Genomic DNA, 24132 nt, shown 5'->3' with positions numbered 1-24132 from the left:
ATCTGTTCATCATACTGTATACTATAAAGCGATCATGTTTCTTTAGAAGACTTGGATTAAACTGCTCAATTCATATGGATGTCTTTATGAATTTTTTGAAGCGTGAATGTTTTGATGTAATCGACTTTAGATGGAGGGACAGAAAAAATTATAAAAAAATATCTGTATTTGTGTTTCGAAGATGAGCAAAAGTCTTATGGCTTTGCAACAATATGAGGGTGAGTGATGACAGCATTTTCATTACTGTTAAAGTCCCTCTGTAGTCAATAATTGTATCCCTTAAAACTCATCTTTGATCACCAAAATTACATATTTAAAACATTTTTCCTTGAAAAAAATTCTTCATGCCTTAAAATAGCTTGAATGTAACTCTACACCCTTGCCTCATTTAGTATACGCGGTTCTATGAATATGAGAATTAGCCCCGCCTCCCCTCACTCGCACAAGCTCAGAGATCCACTCGTTTATGGCGTTATTATCCTGGCAAATGTCGAGAGCGCATTATTGTAGCGCGAAAGTACATTAATATAATGCGCGAGCGTGAATCTCTCTGCTCGCGCCCGGAATATGATATGCCGAGCGCGAATCTCTCTGCTCGCGCGCGAAATATGATATGCCGAGCGCGAATCTCCCTGCTCGCGCGCGGGAACTGGGCGCGCGCTCTCAGATACACTTCTCTTGTAAGAATTCTCTCTCTGGGCTGAGTGGGCTCGCTGCCTCGCTCAGAGAATATGCCTGCACTTAAAAACGTGTTCAGTGCAATCGCCAATCGCTCCTCTTCCCCAGCTAACAATTTTAGGTTATAAGAACGTTTTCATAACGTTCCCATTAAGTTATAAAAACGTTATTTCTGAATGTTCTAGGGAATTTCAAAAAGTCCAGTTTTTTAGACGTTTTATTAACGTTATTTCTTGGTTATAAGAACGTTCAATTCTCCCGTTATGTAAACGTTGTATTAATGTTATTTCCTGGTTATAATAACGTTAGAACGTTCAGTTCTCCCTTTGTATAAACGTTGTATGTATTAACGTTCTTGCTTGGTTATAAGAACGTTATTCAAACGTTCAATTCTCCCATTATATAAACGTTCTCTTAATGTTTTTCTAAGATAATGAAAAACGTTTCATTCAATAAAAAAACATTAAGAAATGTTTTAATAATTATTAAAACCTGTCTTAATGTTTTTTATATAACAAGGTAGCCTATATAATGGGCCTAGCCTATGAAGAACCTAAAACAAGAACTTTCAGATTTTAAAATTAAGACAAAAATAAAAAAATAAAAAAAGACCCATGAATCATGTCTATAATATGTGTAATGTAGTCCACTGAAGTCGAGTTGAATTGAACCCAAGTAGGCCTATAGTTTATTCCAATAAACCGATTTGGGTTGAAGTGACCATATGAAATTAACATGAACATAAACTTGGAAATTGTTGTAAAAATGAGCTATATAAATTAAATTAACTTTAACTTGTGAATGTCATTGGTTGTTTTTGGTCATTATCCTTGTCCTTGTGTTCCCATTCTCTTGTCTAGCTTTGTTCCCTGTACCATTGTTGGTGATTCTATGTTTAGTCCAAGTTTATGTTCATGTTAATTTTATATTGTCACTTCAACCCAAATCGGTTTATTGGAATAAACTATACTTGGGTTCAATTCAACTCGACTTCAGTGGACTACATTACACATATTATAGACATGATTCATGGGTCTTTTTAAAAAATTTTGTCTTAATTTTAAAATCTGAAAGTTCTTGTTTTAGGTTCTTCATATAGGCTAGGCCTATTACCTTGTTATATTAAAAACATTAAGAAAGGTTTTAATAATTATTAAAACATTTCTTAATGTTTTTTATTGAATGAAACGTTTTTCATTATCTTAGAAAAACATTAAGAGAACGTTTATATAATGGGAGAATTGAACGTTTGAATAACGTTCTTATAACCAAGCAAGAACGTTAATACAACGTTTATACAAAGGGAGAATTGAACGTTCTAACGTTATTATAACCACGAAATAACATTAATACAACGTTTACATAACGGGAGAATTGAACGTTCTTATAACCAAGAAATAACGTTAATACAACGTCTAAAAAACGGGACTTTTTGAAATTCCCTAGAACATTCAGAAATAACGTTTTTATAACTTAATGGGAACGTTATGAAAACGTTCTTATAACCTAAAATTGTTAGCTGGGGAAGAGGAAGCGATTCGCGATTGCACTGAACACGTTTTAAGTGCAGGCATATTCTCTGAGCGAGGCAGCGAGCCCACTCAGCCTAGAGAGAGAATTCTTACAAGAGAAGTGTATCTGAGAGCGCGCGCCCAGTTCTCGCGCGCGAGCAGAGAGATTCGCGCTCGGCATATCATATTCCGTGCGCGAGCAGAGAGATTCGCGCTCGGCATATCATATTCCGCGCGCGAGCAGAGAGATTCACGCTCGCGCATAATATTAATGTACTTTCGCGCTACAATAATGCGCTCTCGACATCTGACAGGATAATAACGCCATACTCGTTGATGTGATTGGTTACAAGGTAGTTTGTGACGTCAGAAACACCAGCGCTTTCTTCTTGCATTTTTGAGTTCACTGCAGTTTTCAAGAGAAAATACTCAGCAATGGTGTTGACTTATTAATTTGTACATGGTTTGTCTTAAAGCATATTAAAAACACCACATAGACATAAACAACATTAAAAGCTTGATTTTCACCACAGGGGGACTTTAACTATCAATTTAAGGACAGGATTTGATGCATCTGCTGCACAAAACTTTTCATGCATGTTGACTTAAACTGGGCAGGGTACAATCAGGAAGTTTTTTAACATATTTGATTTTAAAAAAGGGGGAAAAAATAAAAGCAGTTAGTTTGTCACTCCTTTACATTTTTTGTTTATTCCATTTCTTATTCGGTAAAAAACATTATGCTTCCTTTTGGTCAGTGGTGGACCCTGATAAAGGTGATGCATTTCGGCTACAGCAACACAGTCTGTTACGCCAGTGCACACCTCACCTGATGCAACTAATCACTCTCCTGTTTCTCCATATCCATTGATATGCAGATATGCAACTTTACTTTTATTGTTTAACATACTGTATATGAGGTCTGGTTTTGATTTATTTATGTACACTGCTGATCAAAAGTTTGGAGTCGATATGATTTTTGAATTGGTTTTGAACAAGCAATTCAATGTAACTGTTTTCTATTTTAACATATTTAAAAACGTAATTTATTCCTGTGATGTCAAAGCTGAATTTTCAGCATCATTTCTCCAGTCTTCAGTGTCACATGATCCTTCAGAAATCATTCTAATGCTGATTTGATGCTCAAGAATCATTTCTTTTTATTGTTGATGTTAAAAACAGTTGTGTTGCTTTTAATATTTTTGTGGAAACCGTGATGCATTTTTTCAGGATTCTTAGATGAATATATATAAGGTTAAAAAAGAACAGCATTTATTTCAGAACAGAAATCTTTTGTAACATTATAAATTTCACTTTTTTTTTTCAATTTAATGCATCCTTGCTGAATTAATTTATAAAAGTATACATTTCTTAAAAAAAAAAGACTTACTGACCCAAACGTTTAATTGGTAGTGTGAATGGTATATGAATTGCATTCTTCTGTAGGCCTCTCTGAATTACTTTCTCTCTCTGTCTGAGCGGAAGTAGAGGAATTTGGGGCAGGTGATTTATTTAGCTCATGTGTGCTCCTCTGTGTGCATGCACCATTACACAGATGCATCACATTCACATCACCTGCTTTAATGGCCACTGTGTTTCAGCTCTCTGTTAGAGCTATTGCACTAAACACCTCTTTTTCCGTGGCAGCGTGGTGAATCATCCTAGCAGGTTATAAGGCGAGAGATTCAAGACTGAGAGGTTGTTAAGAACACTTCTCCTCCTCTTGGAGGTGAATATATTTAGAAAGGAGTGACGTTGTCAAGGAGCTGTGTGTGAGGTGTGAAACACAGTAACGATGATTTCTGTGTTACCATGGAACCTTTTCTAATAAACTCGAACAAGTCTGGCAGCCCTTAAGGGCAACTTTCCCATAGGAATGAAAAGTGACTAATGAGATCTTCTTAATATCTCCCTCACCATACAACCAAGGTAGCTGGCATAAACAAATGTCTCAAACCTTAATGTCTCAGTTTCTTATAGATGTGAGAATGAAGACATTTGCTAGAGAAAAGGGACCTTTCAATCTCATCTATAGGGGCTTTCGCACCGGAGGAACCTTTTCATAGTTCCTAGAACTATTGACGGAAGTACCCGGATTTTGGCGCGTTCGCACCGCAGGAACTAGGAACTATTTTAGTTCTAGGAACTCCTTTTGGAGGAACTAATTTAGCTCCTACTTCAGGTCTAAACCAGCACTATAGGAACTACTCGTGACGTTAGTGTTCGGTGATTGGCTGAACGCATGCGAAACACCAGCACCCGCCATTTTTAAAAAGGCTTTGTAAACACACAGATTATTGCCTATGTATTTACTCCAGAAACTTGAAACCACACAGCATATGCTACTAACTTTTCATTACTGTCTACCAAAGCCCCTTATATCACTATGAACTTGCTATGAACATTTCTCATAAAATTTTTCCAAGACCAAATTATCTGACCTATGCTTTTCACATTTCACATTTGATAGCTTTAAACAGACTGTATGCTAACAATGGTCTGTGTGTCATCTTTAGGGAATGTTGGACAAGAACATTTGAGACTTAAACATAACTGAGAACTCTTAAGTCTTCTAAGCCACGAAAAAGCAGTCGCTGAGCAATACGGTATTCACTATTATCAGAAAAACATGGTTTATAAGTTACAGCTACGCTTGACCAAGGTGTTTGAAGGCAAATCGTCTATGAGTTGAGTAAGCGAGTCGTGTCACGTGTCAGCAGAATGTCAGGATCAGTCTATTTCTCTTGGACAGCATGTCCATCACAAAGACTTGCTGACAGTGGGAGACGACACATCCTGACAGCAGCTGCTCTACTGCATCATCTGTGGGAGGTGAAGCTGACCACTGATAATACACACATCTTCCCATTCATCTATATAGGAAGGTACCATCCTGAACATGTGATCGCCCTCCTCATTAAGGTGACTTTGTGCTTACCGTTCTCACGATTGTCCTCTTTTTTTTTTCAGGTTAAGAAGTTTGCCAAGTACCTGGATCCCAATGCTCATGGCAGAATTAACTTCAAAGATTTCTGTCATGGAGTGTTTGCAATCAAAGGTAAGAGGACGGTTCCCCTCGAGCAGTATTTCATGCCCATATACCATTGATGAATCTGTTCTCATTAGATCAAAGGGATTCTAAAACCATGAAATCATGAGCTACACTGCAAAAAATAATCTTCTTATTCAGTCTGTTTTCCAGTGAAAATATCAAAACATCCTCAAAACTAGATACATTTACTTGAGAAGAAAAACGGTGTAAAATAAGAATACTTTTTTTAAGAATCGAGAATTCATTTGATTGTTTTTACTGCAGGGTTCATGAGGAAATTGTTGGGGGTTCATTTGATGATTAAAAGTTAATAATGAATTAAATGATACAATTTTAACATTAAAACAAATAAATTAAATATAAATAATAAATTAAATTAAATACATTTTAAAATACAAAACAATCAAAATACTATAAATAACACACTATAAATAAATAAATAAATAAATAAATAAATAAATAAATAAATAACAGTAAAAATAATTAAATCATTTATTTGTTTACCTGCGTGTCATGGGACCATTAACCAACATCAGATAAATGTGAACATGCAAATGTGTTGTTAAATTATTGAAATATTAACTTAAAATCTAAGGCAGTACTTTAAATTAATATTTTAGGTAAAAGGGGATCAGCAATCAAAAAAGTTTTACAATCCCTGCTTCACCCCAATGAAAAAGGTTTAATAATTAAATAATGCAATAGAAATTAAATAAAGTATGTAAATTTATCTTATTTTAAAAGTTATTTTTATTGGAAAACAAGATTAAAATACTGATTATGAAAATTATTTTTATACATACTATAGCTTCCTTTCATCAAATAAAGAGCACATCTCTTATGTTCTGTCACACACAGGTTTTAATTTCAGCACAAGTGTGCCAAACAGAAACAGTCTCCTGGGATGAGTGCTAGACTCCGTGTTCATTTAGACCGAGACTGCCCGTGTTACCTAGACAAAGTTGTGCATCGTTCAATAAATAAATGCAATTTTATCTCCAGACTAGTATTATCACTTCATTTTATTGAACAATTCATCTGAAGAATCCAAAGATCGATAAAGGTGCACATCAGCTCTGTCTTTTTAGCATTTCCTTCTATGTGTAGAATTGCAAGGAATAATGAATAGCTTGAGTGAGCACAATCTGATTAGAGATCTCTGCTTCTACGCTGAACACTCTTGATCTGCCTAATTGAAAATAACCACATTTGAACAGCAAATTTACGAGCAGCTTTGGGTGTGTCTTTAATTAAGGTTTATCAGATTGAAATATTTCCCCATATAATGACAGCATAGTAATTCGCTTGTTAGCGTGGGTTGTGCTTCTCAGTTAAAGAAGGGGGGACTTTATTCCTGATTATAGTGTCAAGCATCGCTATGGGATATTTTTTAGGGTTTCACAGACACAGTCTGTTACTGTGTAATCATGGTTCAGCAGTCTAATTTCACATTATTTATAGCTGTTTTAGGACACTTATTGTCTTGTCTAAATGGGCGCACTCACTTTTCCCTATTTCACTGTCATTAAGAGCACAGTAAACAGGGTTACATTTGTCAGGCATGGACACACGCACTGCTTGGCAGACTTATGAAGCCCAGATCTGCCAGCTGAATAGGCAGGCCACAGACAGGCACGGGGACCCGGGTACAACGTCTCTCTGTCAGCGCTCTGTGGAAGTGACTGAAGTGGTAGAAGTAGGCAGGCCAAATGGGCTCCAGGCCGAAAGACTTTGTCCCAGAGTGTTAAATGAGCCCCAGTGGTCTTCCCACTCACTCTTTCCTTAATGAATCCCCCAATCCCTGATCCCCAGCACGCACACCAAGTCTACAAAGCCAAAGCCTATGTTTGTCTTTTTGAGGTCCCATAGGGTACTCTAGTGTTGTGTATGGTGTACTTAAAAGATGCAGGATTGTACCACTGCTTTACCATTGGTCTGTCTTTGGCATCTGCTAAAACTGACCTATTGTGTACAGCTTTATATATTTATGTATTGCCCACAATATGTTCCCATTTGGGACATTCCCAGAGCCAAGTCGAGCTGTTACACAGAGCTACAAACCTTCACTGCACTTCATGTTATGTGACTATAAATGGAGTCAAGGCCTTGGTTGCCCTATGCTGTGGCTCTCAGTATGTTATTTATTCATGGCATTTTACTTAGCCTGTTGTATTTCTGCAGATGGGCTTGTCTGTTTGTGTGTGTGTGTGAGCAACAATATAGCCTTATATTTAAGAGAACAATCCCCCTTTCCAGCATAATATCTAATGTTGATCTTTCAGTTTTTATCAAAATGAGGATCTTGACATTTTTCTTGTAAGTGGAGCAAAGGAGGCCTACATTTTACAGTGTGTATAGTTCAATAATTCAAGCATGGGTTGAGAGAAGATGTCGTCAAATAGGGATCTGAAATTTAAAGTAGCAGAAACTGATTTAAACGTACTGTACAATGGCCGCAGTGTCTAGTAAATCAGAAAGCCACATTACTTGAATTAGTCAATATACATCTGAGATTCTCTAATGAAAAATATAATAGATGGAAATCCTTCTGAACTAATGTATTTGTTGTGGTGATGCAAACTTAATCAATAGCTTCATTTCGTACTTTCATAAAGCACATTCGGAATTAGAATTAAAGGGATAGTCCAATCAACAATGATTTACTCACCCTCATGTCATTCCAAACTTGTATGACTTTCTTTCTTTTATGGAACATAAAAGAAGATATTTTTAAGAATTTTGGTAACTAAACAGTTTTTAATCCCATTCACTTCCATTGTATGGACAAAAATTACAATGTAAGTGAATGGGAACCAAAATTGTTTTGTTACCAACATTCTTCAAAATATCTTATTTCTCGTGTTCTGCAGAAAAAAAAGAAATGCATACAGGATTGGAACGACATGGCGGTGAGTAATTGATGACAGAATTTTCATATTTGGGTGAACTATCCCTTTAAATGAGGTGGATCTTACAGGAATGTATAGCATATCAGTGCAGAGAAAGATTCGGTATTTGTGCCATAAATTTATACAACTTTTTTACACAGTGCTCTGGAGTACTCTATTCTGATAGCATTCAGCGGTCAGATATTTCCTAGTTTTCATTGTCAACTATGGCACTTTTGCACTGTTTTTTTCTAGCCCGCAGGTTGAAGCGACCCCCTGGAACGCGATTGCTACAGAGTTTTGGGCTTCTCGTATCACACAGACTTTGCATTTCAATGCAACTGGTGCCATCTTTTGTTTCACTTATCGATTGTTTTTGAAAATCAAATTGATTCATTGTTGTAGTGTTCGTCTTGTTGATAGGTCTATTGACTATTTTTTTCTAATAAACATATAATTTTTTATTTATTTGCTGAGTAGCCAATAGCCATAGCCTGGCAAGCCAGACCCACATCAAGATGTTGGGTCTGGGAACTCACCATTGGCAGAGCTCAATCCGAGGGGCGGGATAAACGGTTGTCTTTCAAATTCCATCTACACGCAATAGGATAGAGCTAAAACAAACCAGAGCGTTTTCCCACCAGCGGAGCTAGTTGATTGCCGTATCTGGTCGGCAAAACTACGAACACATCTTCCTTTTTTTAGAATGACTTAAAGGCAGGGTAGGTAAGTTTGAGAAACTAGCAGAAAACTGCTGGATTTTGAAAGTATCCAACAGAGAAACTCCTAGGGCTGCACGATTATGGCCAAAATGATAATCACGATTATTTTGATCAATATTGAGATCACGATTAATTATCACGATATACAAATTTTATTGTCAGTGTCACATAGGCTAATTATAACTGCTTTCACATCCATATTGTGCTACATTCCTGCTAATGTACAAATATGTCCATCAAAATAAAATATTTCCTCTTATTCACCAAAATTCAGTGCAGAATAAAGAAAAGAAAAATAAAGAAAACAATAAAGAAAATGTAGCAAAACTTCAACAGGGCACTATTTTACATTTTACATTGTGTAAATATGTTTTGGGAAGCAAAATATAAACTTGCATTGTACCTGCATAATGGATGTGAATAAAACTCAAAATATACAATCAATAAAAAACAAATATTCCATAACAGAATGTAACCAAAAATGAGAACATTTCAAGGCAGAACAATGCACTATGGAAGTTCGATTGTTCGAGTCATTGTTATTTGACGCTTAAGAAACGTAAAACCTGGTTGTGGTACAGACAGTGTCAGTGATTAGTTGTGAAATTTTACTGTATAAATTGAATGGCATTTAATCCTCCATATGAAAGTTTATGTGCTCAAATTATTTCTATTTATTTAACAATAGTTTAAAACAAGATGTTTGTAGTACTGATTATTGGAGTCCATTAATGGAACTTCCATGCCTCTTATATAGTAATAATTATATATTACTATGTATGTACCAATTTACTAATGCAATTTACTAATGCTCGGATACACTCGGCCTCTCACGCGCAGTGTCACTCGTGCTGCGTCCCAATTCGCCTACTTATACTACGCCCTAAAAGTATGTACTCTTTTTGTGAAGAAAAAGTACATACTTTTGAGTGTGTAGCAAAAGAGTAGGCAAGCTTTGGGACATACTACTTCGTCATCTTTAACGGACAGATCTGTCGCGTGCATCCAGTCACCGTAAACTGCCCTGTCAATCATCCTGTCACCGTAAACTGCCCTGTCAATCATCTCGTCACAGTTAAAATCCTCCATTCAATCTAATATAACTTCTTACCATTTCGGAGAGAAATGTTGTAGCACGTTCATCTGCCAGTCATGGGTCTTTCATGCCGAGACTCTCCTCATGTGTTTGGAATTTGAATATAGGCCTAATGCATTTAAAAGTTAATGGCTAAACGTATCTTTGCAAAAGTTCACAATGCTGCTGCAGATGCAATTTAATGTGGACAACATTGAATAAATACATTTTCGTCAGGTTAGATACTGATAATTAATCACTCAAACCCCTTTATCTAAACCTCTCTACATAACCGTCGGACTCGCGCGTCCTCCATGTCTGTAGTTTTTGAACACTTTTCACTCGTTTTTTGTAGTTCTAACCGAATCCTCGTCCAACGCGCGATGGGTTGTGGGCAATATCAGCCGTTAGAGTGTGCAACGATCTGCACTTCGGATTCTGACCGGATATAATAGACCATCCGGGTCTCTTTGGGACACTCATTTCAACCAGAGCCATATATATTACTCTATATGGCTCTGATTTCAACATACTATGATTTGGGACGTACTAATTCTATTTTCGAATACTATTTAGGACGGATAGTATGCGAATTGGGACGCAGCATCGGTCTCTCTCGCGCGCTATAGCTCGAGAGGCTATAACCCATGGGCCTTTTGCACAGGACGCGGAATGCGCTGCGCTATGAAACCCATTCATTTCAATGGCTTGCGCCGCGCAAAGACGTTTTGTTGTTGCGTCGACCAAAGCGCAAGCGCAGCGGTGCGCAGCTCGCGCACACGCTGCGGACAAAGTTCAAAATAGTTCAACTTTTGCCGCAGCGCTCTGTGACGATTACCAGCGCGGCCAATAGAAACGGGACATCCAAACAAACACGGAAATCAAAATGGATGAACGGCTAGTACTGTGCACGGGACAGATACATAGTTTACTGCTGACCCGAAAGGAGGAACAAAAATCAAAATAACTAACGTTATTATACTGACGTGTAGAACTCCCGCTTAAAGTTTTTGAAAACTCCGCCTACTTTGCTCTGGCATAGCGCAGCGCAAATCACGTTGTATCTGAAGGGCAACGCTGAACCCAGCGGTCAGCGCAGCGCATTCCGCGTCCTGTGTGATAGCCCCTTAACCCTCACTCTCGGACACACTCTGTCTCGCTTCGCTTTTGTCCAGTCCGGCGCGTGATCAGACAGTGGTTTACGGAGCGCTAGATTGGCTTTGCAAAAAAAAAAAAAAATTTCGCTTGATCACACGGAATTTGATCGTGGGAAGCCAAAATCGTTATCGTGATTAAAATTCGATTAATTGTGCAGCCCTAGAAACTCCCACCCCCTCCCTTCTGGGCTCCTTCCAAAGCCACGCCCCCAAAACACATGAACGCGTGATGCCGACCGCTCAGCTGGAGGACGCGTTTACCAGCGCCGAGCGGAGAGGAGCGCAGTGCATGGAGTGACATCACCTTTTTTTGCCTTGTTTGCCTGCGCTGACTGTATATGCAGGTACAGGTGGTACTGGGAATTTTGACTGCTCTTTCTCTGCCATAAATATGAGACATCCTAGCTTCCGGCCGGTACGTGCCTCTCCTCTGTCGAAATGAGCGAGTCAACCGGGTGCGCGCATGTGGGCAGCTCCTGTAGCAGCAGGGGTGGTAGCCATGGTAGCGAGGGAGAGTGACAGTCGCCCAGCCAATCATTGCATTCGTTCCGAATAGAAAGAGTAGCTGTGTTTATTGCAGCCCTGAGAGGACTACAGACACTCGATTTTTATACTCTCCTTTTCAGAGTACTTACATTTTAGATATGCATTGGTATATAAAGACAGTTTAAACAAATTTGGGAAAAAGTGTTTTAGAAACAAACTGCCTACCCTTTCTTTAAGTGCCGTTCTTTGTTCTTTTCTCAAAGAAAAGCTTAACTCCAAGTCCTCCAGAGTCACTGCCAAAGCCGATTCGAAAGACTGCTGTTCGCCGGCAGCAGCAGCCATTCTTTGTTTTCAAGTAGCAGGGAACCGTCGCAACTCTGTTGTCATTATGTTAAGCCCGCCCGCCGACTCTATACACGATGTGATTGGCCTGACTAGAGTTTGTTTTTTTCCAGCTCGAAAGCCAACGGAGAGTTGCGCAATAAAATTTGCTGCCGCTAGGGTTCGTCTAGATTTTTAGGCTAGAGTAGCCATGGATTAAGTGATATTTAGGTTGCGTTTGAAAGCTTAAAAAATGCTGCCTTCGGAGGACGCATTCCAAGGTGGGAAGACATCAACGCACGTCCAAAACCAATGTTAGCTTCACTTTCTTGTCTCCTGAGATACCTTCATCTGATGGATTTTTGAAGGCACCATATATGTATCTTTAACTGCCTTTGATATCCCACAATCCCGTGTATTCCATTCTGTGGCAGTTATGTTAAAAAATAAAGATGGCATCTGAAAGGTGCGGTTGGTGGTGCAGTTTATGTGTAAATGTACGTTTTCCACTTTTGATGTCATTTCTTGTGAGAAATTAGTATTGTATTAATTAAATATTAATTTAGTTCTCACCAAAGCTCACGCTATTTCACTGTAGATCATTTAACTGTTATGCTGCCTCAGAAGTCTGTCCGAAATCAGTTTCGTGAGGCACCTTTGTGCACCTGCAAAGTCATTGTCTGATAGAGCAGCGAGGCAACAAGTCAGCTGCCTAAGCTTTTGAACACAGCCGTAAAGTGGATTTATTTTGTGATAATGGCCGACTGACTGCACATTATCTCTTACTTATTTGTGCTTAATGAGACGTGTTTTCACAGGACTAATGTTTCTTTCTATGTGATTCAGGCTGTGAAGAGATTCTGAAAACTGCACTTGGGACCCCCAACATCGGAGCACAGCCATACCAGACGGACAATGGCTACTACTATCAGGTGGGCAGATTTCTGTGTTTGACTACATGATGTTTTTTTTCCCTTTCCCACATGACATGCCCAATTAGACTGTTGGCCCCCCCAAAAAACAAGACACTGGGTCTGTTCAACTGAAAACACTGCATATTTGTCATTGTGCACATGCACCTAATTGCACCCTAATTGCACCTAACCCTAACCGACAGAATCAATAGGGTCACCTAACTACTGAAAGTCTAAAAGTAGTGTATAGAGATTATTTTATTGTTTAAAGGTTCCTCTGTGTATGTGTTAGCTCAAGATTTTTCTCTAGTGGAAGAAAGGGATTTTGTCTCTGACTGACTGGTATTTTGAGTTTTTCCCTATTTGTGAAACAGGCTAATTTTTTTTTGTTGCACAGGTTTTGGTTCACTTTACTGGGAGGCAAGCACTCCTGCTTGTTCTTATTGTGTTCATTTGCACCATATTGAGGCAGTCAACCCAACAGCAAGCCAGAAACTGTAAGCACTTCTGTTGGCAATGTGTCTAGGCGCATTAGGACACTTAATGGGGAGATGCATTGTTCTCTGGAATGACCTTCCTTTCGTCTGCCTTACTAGCAATTCAGTGCTTGACTTGTATGAACTTGATGGATGAGAGTAAGTAGAGCCAAAACACCCCCCCAGCATGTCAGCTCTCAGTCACACACACACACAGCAATCCATACTGCCACTGTTTCACAGGCTTCTGCTTGAGTTACCGTTTAAGCCTTGTAAAACATAACCTGACACAGGACGTTTTAATGACTCCTGTCAGCATGCTGTATATGACTCAATGGAGCTGTCAGTCAAACAGATAGAGTGGAGGGGATTCCTGACATCCATCGACACATACTGTATACATTTATATGTATTTTTATGCAAATAATTACACACTTTGTTTTTCTTAAAGGTCTTCAGAATTCACTTTTAGCAGATATTTTTATGTAAGATGTTGTCTTACTCTTTTATGTCTTGCAAAAAATGGAGCATACGTATTAATTAAACACCTCCATAGGGCATATACAAATTTTATCCCCCTGTCATCCCTGAATTATAAATATCAAATATCAATAATTTATTGCTTGAAAGCAGAGAGAAATGCAAATCTGTTTCTGTAAACTGTAACTGTACCAATTGGACACATCAAAGTCCTCCCATTGTTGACCACAGTTCTCTGTATAAGTGAAGGTGATAGTGTGAAATCCTTCATAATCAAAGTCTCTATATTGTTTTGATTCATGGTAAAAGCTGTTAGGTGTATTTTCTCGGACTTTGATTTAAAAGCTTAATGAACAAGCCCATTCATACATCCATCCAGATATATGGGGTTTTAAATAACCAGTGCCTGTTTTCAGTTATACAGCTGTTTGATATTGAGCAGAATGGAGGGTTATTTGCAATTTGCACTTTTTTTAAATTATACATTTGTTCAGAGTAAATGTTTTCTATATGAACAAATTTGGCAAATCCTATTGTTGAAAACTTAAGTTTTCACTGTTATTACTCAATGTATAGATTTTAAAGATATAGATCGTATATAATATGCACATAGTAAGCATAAGAGCTGTTTCTAATATTAGAATGGATCAGGTTACTGCAACAGTGTTGGCATCATCACTAGGTGGCAGTGTTTGGAAAGATATGAGATGCATTTAGCTCAAAACAATGATTTAACATTGTTTTAACATGATTTAACATTTCATAACAAATACAGCAACACTTTGGATATAATATTATACATGCATGTAAAGTGCAAGGATTAGTGTTTTTCATTTTTGGAAAAAATGGCATTATGCAGATTTTATACATGCGCCATACTGGTCTATCTATTTGTATCGTCCATTACCAGTTGTAATCTAAAATAGCGTATTAATTTTTACAGTAACGCATGGATCATTTTGAGTGTTTTATCAGTCAGACAATGCACTTGAGAGTGAAGCTGGATCATAGTTTCCCTGTGGATATTAAACACTGCAGCAGCAGCAGCAGCAGCAGTGAACAGACCTCCTCCACAGTCTGAAAAAGACACATTCAGTCACACTAGGAATGTAATGATGAGCTTCGTAACCATATTGTCATTCATTTTAAGACACTAATAATTACATAGTAATTACATAGTAATACCCGAATGAAAATGTTGAGAGAAATATGAAGAGAAAAGGAGAGAAATATGAATCATTCTAGAAGACTGGCTAATTATGTAGCTAAAACATTGCCTGTTTGAGACGTTCACAGTCTGAGCAGCATGTTTTAGTACATTTGTAATTGTAGTATAATTTATTCCTGCTCATTTGCTCTCTGAATCCAGCTGCTGCAAAAGCTAACTTTTATCTATATTTTTAAGCTATCATTTTTCCAACAGTTACAGGAAATGTTTTCTATATTGTTGATCTAGAGGGTGGTGCAGGTTTTAGAAATATTTCCATGATACCTCCTGCACAAACAGCTTTTTTTTTTTAATTGTGAGATGGCTGTCGTGTGAGGATGTGCAAATGAAGTGTGACACAGACACTACTGCATTGCTCTTTGCTTTTTCTGTGCTCTGCTGCAAACGGTTCTATTAGCACTTCAAATGAACACTGGACTGAAGCTTTGCATTGATCTTCTGCAGAGCACCTTTATTTCTCTCTCTCTCTCTCTCTCTCTCTCTCTCTCTCTCTCTCTCTCTCTCTCTCTCTCTCTCTCTCTCTCTCTCTCTCTCTCTCTCTCTCTCTCTCTCTCTCTCTCTCTCTCTCTCTCTCTCTCTCTCTCTCTCTCTCTCTCCAAAAACAAAAAAAAACATTGAAATGTTAATTTTCTTTGATTAAACTGACACCATAAGATAGAATATCAGTGAATGGCATGATTACTTCCATGTCATGAACATATTTTCTAATTGGACCAGGATGCACCTCTAACTAATTATTGTGCCATTTCTGTGACATTTTCTTACTGTCATCTGTCAGGTAGCAAAGTTTTCCGATCATAGTAGTGTAGTGTTGCGGTGGCTGTCACAAAGCAATGCTGTCATATTAACACAATGCTTTTTAACATACTATTAACATGTTTGGTGAAGTCTTCACAGTGTGTGTGTGTGTGTTTAATTGTTTGGATAATTATATGTGTTCCCAGGACACACACAGCATGATTTAGAGATTAAGGTTACAGACAGCTGATTAGATTGACCAAGTATATTATGTCTCATGTACAGGACCTGCTTGAGAACAGTTAATGGCTTACTTGGTCTGTTAATGCTACTTATGTGAATACTATCCTTCACTGTCACACAAACGTTCTCCACTGACATTTTCTTTTCTCTTTGATAACTAAGTGCACTAAAGTTTGTGATAAGATATAGTGGAAAAAAATAACATCCAAAAATAAGCCACAGTTGTAATTTGTGTAAAAATTTAGGAATTAATGTTCACACAGTAGATATTATAGTGATGTGTGTTGACTTAACACTTTGTGCAGATGATCTAGTTTAAATATATAATTTTCATATTTGAACATTGAAAATCTGGCTCTGGGCATTTAAATAATAAAAATAAAGGTTAAAGTTACTAAGGCACTTTTAATGTGACCTTCATATAACAAAATGACAAAAAAGGTGCTATGTCTTAGTTTTAATAAAATCACACTCCGAGACAAAACAATTCCTGTTGACAACATTCAAACCCGAAGCTCATATTTTAGTTGTGGATGTGGAGCTGTGTTTTGTCTGGGTTCATCGGTGTATGTGCGTGTACGTGTATGTATTGTGCTCGGTATAGATCAATCGTGATTGGAGTTTGAACTCAGAGATGTTTCTTCTGAGTGACTGCTGCTGAATGATAGTTGAGTCAGAGCACTAATGAGCCTGTCACATTGATTACACTGATGGATAACCACAGAGAGAGAGAGAGAGAGAGAGAGAGAGAGAGAGAGAGAGAGAGAGAGAGAGAGAGAGAGAGAGAGAGAGAGAGAGAGAGAGAGAGAGAGAGAGAGAGAGAGAGAGAGAGAGAGGTTTAACAAGCACTTTATTATTCTTTGAACCTTACATCACGTTACATTACTGGCAGTTATTAAAAAATAATAATAAAAAAATTAAAATAAATTACTTTATAATAAAAAATTCACAATGAGCTGATCATTTTGTACTATACATAGTACCTCATTAAAACACCATACATCACAAAAGAAAACCACATTATTTGTAAGTCTGTAATAAGCGAATTCGATTTTCAGTCTTCCCTCTACCAACCCTCTAAACATCATTTCAGGATCTATTGTAGCAAGTTGTAGACCTTTATTCTTTCTTGTCTTCCAGATTGCAAGTTTAGCTGTTCCCATTAAATAATTTAATAAACATATTTTCCTCCTCATTGAAAAACTATACTTCATTCCCCCAATAAACACTTTATCGGAAAAATCCTCATTAAAACTTCTAAACCAAGTCTTAAGCAAAACAAAAAGCTCTTGTAATCTATTACACCCTAAAAACAAATGTTCTAGATCCTCCTGCTCCCCACAAAATCTACATTCCCCAACTACAGCCGGATTTAGGTGTGCCACATGTCGGTCCGTAGCTATGGCCCCGTGAATGATCCGCCACTGTAGATCAGCAGTGCGCTTCTCTACAGGGGGTTTATACAGGGTCCGCCACCTGTCCCGCACGAGAAAGTCTGGTTGTAACAGTTCTGGCCATCTAGAAGCTTTTTGCCTCTTCAATGAATCTCGATGTGTGACTTTAACTGTAGTACAGTATATTGCTTTCTTAGACACCTTTTTAAAATGGTCTAGCTGAGGAGTCTTGAAAGATAAAATCGAATCTGCAACTCCACCTTCATCTTCTTCATTTATGACAGGTGAAATTTTTAATTCTGGAAAATCTTGACCAGTCCTCATGTCCTGCGTTTGTCTCAGTCCTATCCAAGTCCTGCAGCTGCTTGGAAGTGCATTCCAGATTTCGAAACAAGACGCAAGGACTTTAACCCCGTCATATCTTGAAGTGCCTCAATGGATTTCCAGCCCCTCTCATCCAGGAGATGTCCAAGTTTCTGAACACCATTCCTCAGCAAACATCTCCTCACGCTCATGGAGGACAACAGTCTAGTCTGGACCATTGGGTTGAAAAACAAACGGTTCCTCTGGAGTCCAATGTCCTTGGTCACTCATATCTCGCTCCACTCTAAAAACAGTTCTCCATGTCTGCAGCATAGATTTATAAAAAGGTGGAAGCTCTGACAGGCTTACTTCCTCAAGTTTCATTAAAAACAAGTGTCTATCAAATCCAAGTCCTCCTGCCCGCTTCAAAAACGCACTTGCAGTTTTGGCCCACCCCACATTCGTTTTGTAGAGAAGTCTCTGCACAGCTTGAATCCTAAAGGCCCGGATCCGACTCCTCACATCCACCAAGCCTTGACCGCCCTCTTGAACTGGTAAGTAAAGTGCAGCTGCACGGATCCAGTGCTGTCCACTCCAGAAAAAAATAACAAATGTCCTTTGTATCATAGAAATAAGTTCTTCAGGAGGCTCCATAGTTATAGTCCTGTGCCACAACATCGACGCAGCGAGATTATTGACAACCAGAGCTCTCCCCCTATAGGACAATTGAGGCAATAGCCATTTCCATTTCGACAATTTAGCAGACACCTTCTCCAGCAGACCCTCCCAATTTTTCTTTTGAAATTGGTCATTCCCCAGAAAAACTCCTAGTGTTTTCAATCCGTCCTGTCTCCACTGTAACCCACCCGGGAGTTGAGGAAACCCAATACCTTCCCACCTACCAATAATATACCCTTCACTTTTAGACCAATTAACTCTAGCAGAAGAGGCCTTTTCATATATTTCAATAGTTTGATTTAAGGTTGTAATATCCTTTTGACTTGTGATAAAAACACTAATATCATCTGCATACGCAGATAAAAATAATTTAAAATGATCATTTGAGTTAGGAATTACAAATCCTTCAAGATTCCTCCTCAATCTGCACAACAAAGGTTCAATAACCAAACTGTATAATTGCCCGGAAAGTGGACATCCTTGTCTAATGCCTCTCGACACAGATATTGGTTCACTTAGCCCACCACCTACTTTCACCATAACAGAAACATTACAATACAACAACCGAATATAGGATATAAAACTGTCACCAAACCCAAAATACTTTAACACATTAAAAAGATATTGATGGTCAACCCGATCAAAAGCTTTCTCTTGATCTAATGAGAGAATTCCAAGATCAACATGATAAAGATTATTGATATTAATTATATCCCGTAATAAAAAAAGATTATCCATTATAGATCTTTCAGCTATACAATACGTTTGATCATTATGAACCAACAAATCTAAACAATGTTTAAGTCTATTTGATAAACATTTGGAAAATATTTTGTAATCAGAACATAATAAAGATACTGGTCTCCAATTTTTGAGAAGTCCCAAGTCCCCTTTCTTTGGAAGCAGCGACAAGACTGCTCTACGACAACTTATGGGAAGGGTTTCACTTCTAATGCAGTCCAGCAACACTCCATAAAAATCTTGTCCAATTATTTCCCAGAACTGTTGATAAAAGTCTATAGGTAGTCCATCAATTCCAGGAGAACGGCCAATATGCAACTGACGCATTGCTTCTGTAAGTTCTTTAAAAGTGATCAAATTGTCCAGAGCCTTTTTCTGTTCATCCCCAAGCTGAGGTAATTCCTTAAGCAAATCATGAACACTTTCAGTATCACAGCTCTCAGCACTGTATAATTGTTTATAAAAATCTCTTGATAACTTTCTCATTTCAACTGGATTTGATGTTACTGATCCATCCAGACGGCGAAGATGACACATCTGTTTTTGATTAGTATATTTTTTTTCAAGATTAAAAAAGAAAGCACTTGGAGCATCCATGTCTTTGATAGTGCAAAATCTTGCCCGTATCAGTGCTCCTTTGGCCTGCTCTTGTAGAAAAGAATTCAGTTCTTGTTTTTTCTTTTTCAAACCATCACAATGTACACCTTCATTATTATTTACAAGATTTTTCTCCAACAACTCAATGTCCTTTTGTAGAGTTTTTACTGTTGTTTTGACAAACGTTGATGTATGAAAAGCATAATTCTGACAAAATAATCTTATATTCGCCTTTCCCACATCCCACCATTGACAAAGATTCTCAAACAAAAGCTTCTTCAACTTCCATTCACTCCAAAACACTTTAAAACTCTCACAGAAAAAAGCATCATGTAATAATTTAACATTCAAATGCCAGTAATAATTAGATCTTAATGTCTTCTTTACATTTAAGACCAACGTGATCATATGGTGGTCCGAAAACCCGCTTGGAGAAATACAAGCATCAATTACTCTATTATTCCACATTTCTGTCATATAAAACCTATCCAATCTTGCACCCCAACATCTATTGTCACACACTTTCAACCACGTATACTGCTTCACACCAATATTTCTTGTTCTCCATACATCTGTTAATTGAAACTCATGCATAACTTTTAACAGTGTGCTACTTGATTGACTATGAGGCTCTTCCCCATTTCTATCCACTGTAAAATCTGTTGTGCAATTCCAGTCCCCTCCAATTACAAGACACACACTATCATCATACCTCTGGATGGCATTTCTTAATTTCAAAAAAATATCTTGTCGTTCAGGACCACTATTGGGGGCATAGACATTAACAAACACAAACATATTTCCCTCATACTCAATTTCTATTAGCAATACTCTACCTTCAACAATCTGTTCCACATTTAAAATGTTAACATTCATGTTTTCAGAAAATAAAATAGCCACTCCTGCACTATTAAATGTCCCATGGCTCAAAACAAACTTGCCCTCCCACCACATACCCCATTCAATTTCATTATCCTTATTCGTATGTGTTTCTTGTAAAAAAGAGACATTAACCTTTTTAATTTTAAGAAATTCTGAAACCAGTGCTAATTTACCCCTGTCCCTTCCCCCATTAATATTTAGAGAACCCACCCTCAAACTATCCAAGTAAGAAAATAAATATAGAGTGGGAAGAGACAGAAAAAAACAGCAAAGTGTAAAAGCCACCACGTGAGATTTATTCATCTTGATGTCTTTGAGAAACAAATTTATCTTTTCGCAGTTTTGTTACCATCTTCTTCAGTCTATATCTTTTCTTCTTATCCAAAGACTCATAGCTAACCGTTCTATGCAACAACAACACTGTCGCAATAAATTTCTCGGAATCCGGAAAAAAATCTGTCACATCAACAGTCTTACCAAATGTCGACTCTAGGAAGTCATTTATCTCTTGTAAAGTGTACACCTCTCCTACGATCTGTGAGCCCATATCAGAAAACTCGGAAAGCGTATCATCATCTTTTATCTCTGTATCACAACTTTCCTCATCCCTTGATGCATCAACATTAGCACTGGCCACTCCACCATAAATCAGGTCACTCGAATCATCGTTCATTTCGCAATTTTCACTTGATTCTGTTTCAGCAACCACTTTCTCATTTTGACCGTTATCAGTAACGCTTTCAGCCTGTTCAACAACTCGAGCATCACGCTCCTCCACAACTCGCGGCAGCGCGTCCTCTGAGCCCCTCGCCATCACCGCAGCACTCGGCCCGGCGCTCACCACACTAGTCCCGGGGCTCTCCCCACTAGTACCGGCACTCACCACACAAGACCCGGGGCTCTCCCCACTAGTCCCGGGGCTTGCCCCACTAGTCCCGCTACTCCCAGCTTTATGTGGGCATGCTAGTCTCTTATGACCAACATCCCCACACTCAAAGCATTTCATGCTTCCCGTGTTAGCATAAATCATATATGCCTTTCCTTCGTACAACACTCTAAAAGACACGTCTAAATTTGGTTCATTCAAAAACATGAACACCTGTCTTCTGAAAGACATTACATGTTTTAACGCTTCATTTTTACAGCCGAGTGGAAGCGTTTTTATCGCGCTAGCAAATTTTCCGTAACGTGAAAGCCCTCGCTCAATTTCATCATTCGGAATAAATGGAGGTACGTTAGATACAGTTACCTTAGTAGTTGGCGCAACAAGCGGCGAAACAACAACAAACTCTCCACTTACCACAATTCCATTAGTTATCAGGCGGCTAACTTGAACCTCTTCCTTCACAAAAACGACCACAGCTTTATTCATGCGTGAAGCCGATGCAATATTCCCATGCCCGATCTCCTCTCCAACAGCCATTAGCACATCCTCCACAGTCACACCGGTCACAGGAACACACCTGACGCCATGACGAAGGGAAACAGGTGGCGCTACCCCTACGAAGAGGGACGCCATCCTGATCCCAAACAAAACTCCACAAGTACCTCACACAAATGTTTTTTTTTTTATGTTTTTTTTTATATATATATTTTTTTTTATTACATTATAGAAACCGAAAAAAAGAAAGTAAAAGTATTAGACAGAAAAAGCCCAATAAGTCACCCTCTCCACGTGGGAACCCTCAGATGCCCAAACCTCTCCTCAGAGAGAGAGAGGCTAAGAGCATGTGTTGAGGTGCTTGTCCCTTTTGTGCTCCTTTTTCTAGAGATATTATTAATATTATATTATTAAACTCTCTTTTGTTGTTGACTTCTAAGGAATACAATGTACAATTTTTACTTTCTATTCTCACGGCCTTGTAGTCTCAGATTTCTGTAATATCTGTGTCTTGTCATACTTTATATTACTGTTGGTACTAGAATATTACTGTATATTACTAAGGAAGGCAAATCTTTGGTTTGACTAAGCTGAATAGATAGAGAAGAGACTTTACTCCTGGTAATTCAGAAAGTTTAGACTGAATATCATTGGTTGTCATTAAGACAGAGAGATTGTAGGGTTCAGTAGTGGACTGAGCAGAAAAATGCTCTGTCTCTCTGTAGTATTCATCAATTCTGCTCTAAATCCATTTCTATATCTCATGTCCACACCAAACCGAGTGTACACCAGATATGGTAAATCATGGATAACATACAGTAGGTCCTACTGAAGATTTCGTGATGGGCTTTCAATTTTGACTTTATTGTGCTAAAACATGTTAGCAACATGTTAAAACATGCTAGGATCATGTTAACTTTGCAATAATACATGCTAGCAACATGATAAAACATGCTAGGATCATATTAGCAATGTTTTAAAGCATGCTAGCAAAATGTTAAAACATGTTAGGATCATGTTGGAATATGTTAAATAATGTTAAAACATATTAGCAACGTTAAATCATGCTAGAAGAAAATGCTGAAACATTCTAGAAACATGATCTTATCAGAGGTGACTGTGTCAAAGTGTTTCAAGCAAAAAGATAATCATGTGCATCTGATATGATATAACTGGGGGAGTGCAATTTTATGAGATGCATTATATGAATGCTTGGCTAAAGAGAGAGTCTTTAATCTATATTTAAACTATAAGTGTGCCTGAGCCTGGAACATTATCAGGACGGCTATTTCAGAGATTTCCTGATAATGTTTGGGGCTCAGACTGTTTCAATCTAGATTTAAGACACATCTTGTCACTGCATACTGTAAAAAAAATCAGGAATCTTTGAAGAATAGAAAGCTCAAAAGAAGCATTTATTTGAAATAGAAATCTATTTTAAATGTCTTTACCATCACTTTTGATCATTTTAATGCATCCTTGCTCAATACTTTTTTTTTTTATTAAAAACTTACTGGCCCCATATGACATGTTTCTATAGACACAAATAGACACTTTTAAAATTGACTAACTTGCCAAATATACACAACTTGCACATGTTGTTTACTTTTGTGAATGTGTCTGTGTTACTATATCTTTGTAGTATCACCTGTCTATCAGCAGCATCTAAATCTGCGCAGCACCACAACAAACATCATCATAAGGTCCAGTATCTGTATCTGCTCAGAGCAGAATGAATGCATAAAAAGCAGATTTTTGCTTCAGCAGGTGGGGATTCAAGCTGTTGGTATTTTAAGCACAGACGCATGTTGAAATGAGATGCACCGCGACAGTGTATGATGAAGATGTTTCAGTGTGAGTAAAAAGCCCTCGGCTTTCATGCACCACATCTCTCCCTTCATCAGGAGCACTGCAACACTGCTCCATGTGACATTGAATTTCACAGGCCAGTGCCTGCTTCCTGTGAGCCTAAAGGGGGCTGAACAGATTTATATATGGTAGAATATAATTTTTGTTGCCATAATGGCTTGTTAATAGGTTTTATGATAAATACATTTGTTTTAATGCTCCTACATTTTTCAGTGTATCCATTTTGTAAACCCAACAACCCTCATGGCGTTCCAAATTATTTTCTTTCTTCCGTAGATCACAAAAGAAGATATTTTTGAAATGTTTTTGTTTTTTGTC

The 24132-nt window shown here is 38.0% G+C and overlaps 1 protein-coding gene across 1 annotated transcript in view; it reads left to right on the top strand.

Annotated features, from left to right (window-relative positions):
• Nucleotides 1–24132, top strand: part of rab11fip4a (RAB11 family interacting protein 4 (class II) a) — a 54954-nt gene that overhangs the window by 4915 nt on the left and 25907 nt on the right. Inside the window, exons 2-3 of the mRNA XM_056240640.1 lie at nucleotides 5160–5247; nucleotides 12737–12822. Coding sequence (XP_056096615.1) covers nucleotides 5160–5247; nucleotides 12737–12822 — 174 coding nt within the window. The remainder of the gene's footprint in view (nucleotides 1–5159; nucleotides 5248–12736; nucleotides 12823–24132) is intronic.

Source organism: Rhinichthys klamathensis, unplaced genomic scaffold, assembly GCF_029890125.1.
Source record: "Rhinichthys klamathensis goyatoka isolate OS25496 unplaced genomic scaffold, OSU_Roscu_1.1 h1tg000605l_1, whole genome shotgun sequence".
Lineage (NCBI taxonomy): Eukaryota > Metazoa > Chordata > Actinopteri > Cypriniformes > Leuciscidae > Rhinichthys > Rhinichthys klamathensis.
Note: the sequence above shows the minus strand (reverse complement) of the source record. Positions and strands in the feature narration are given on the sequence as shown.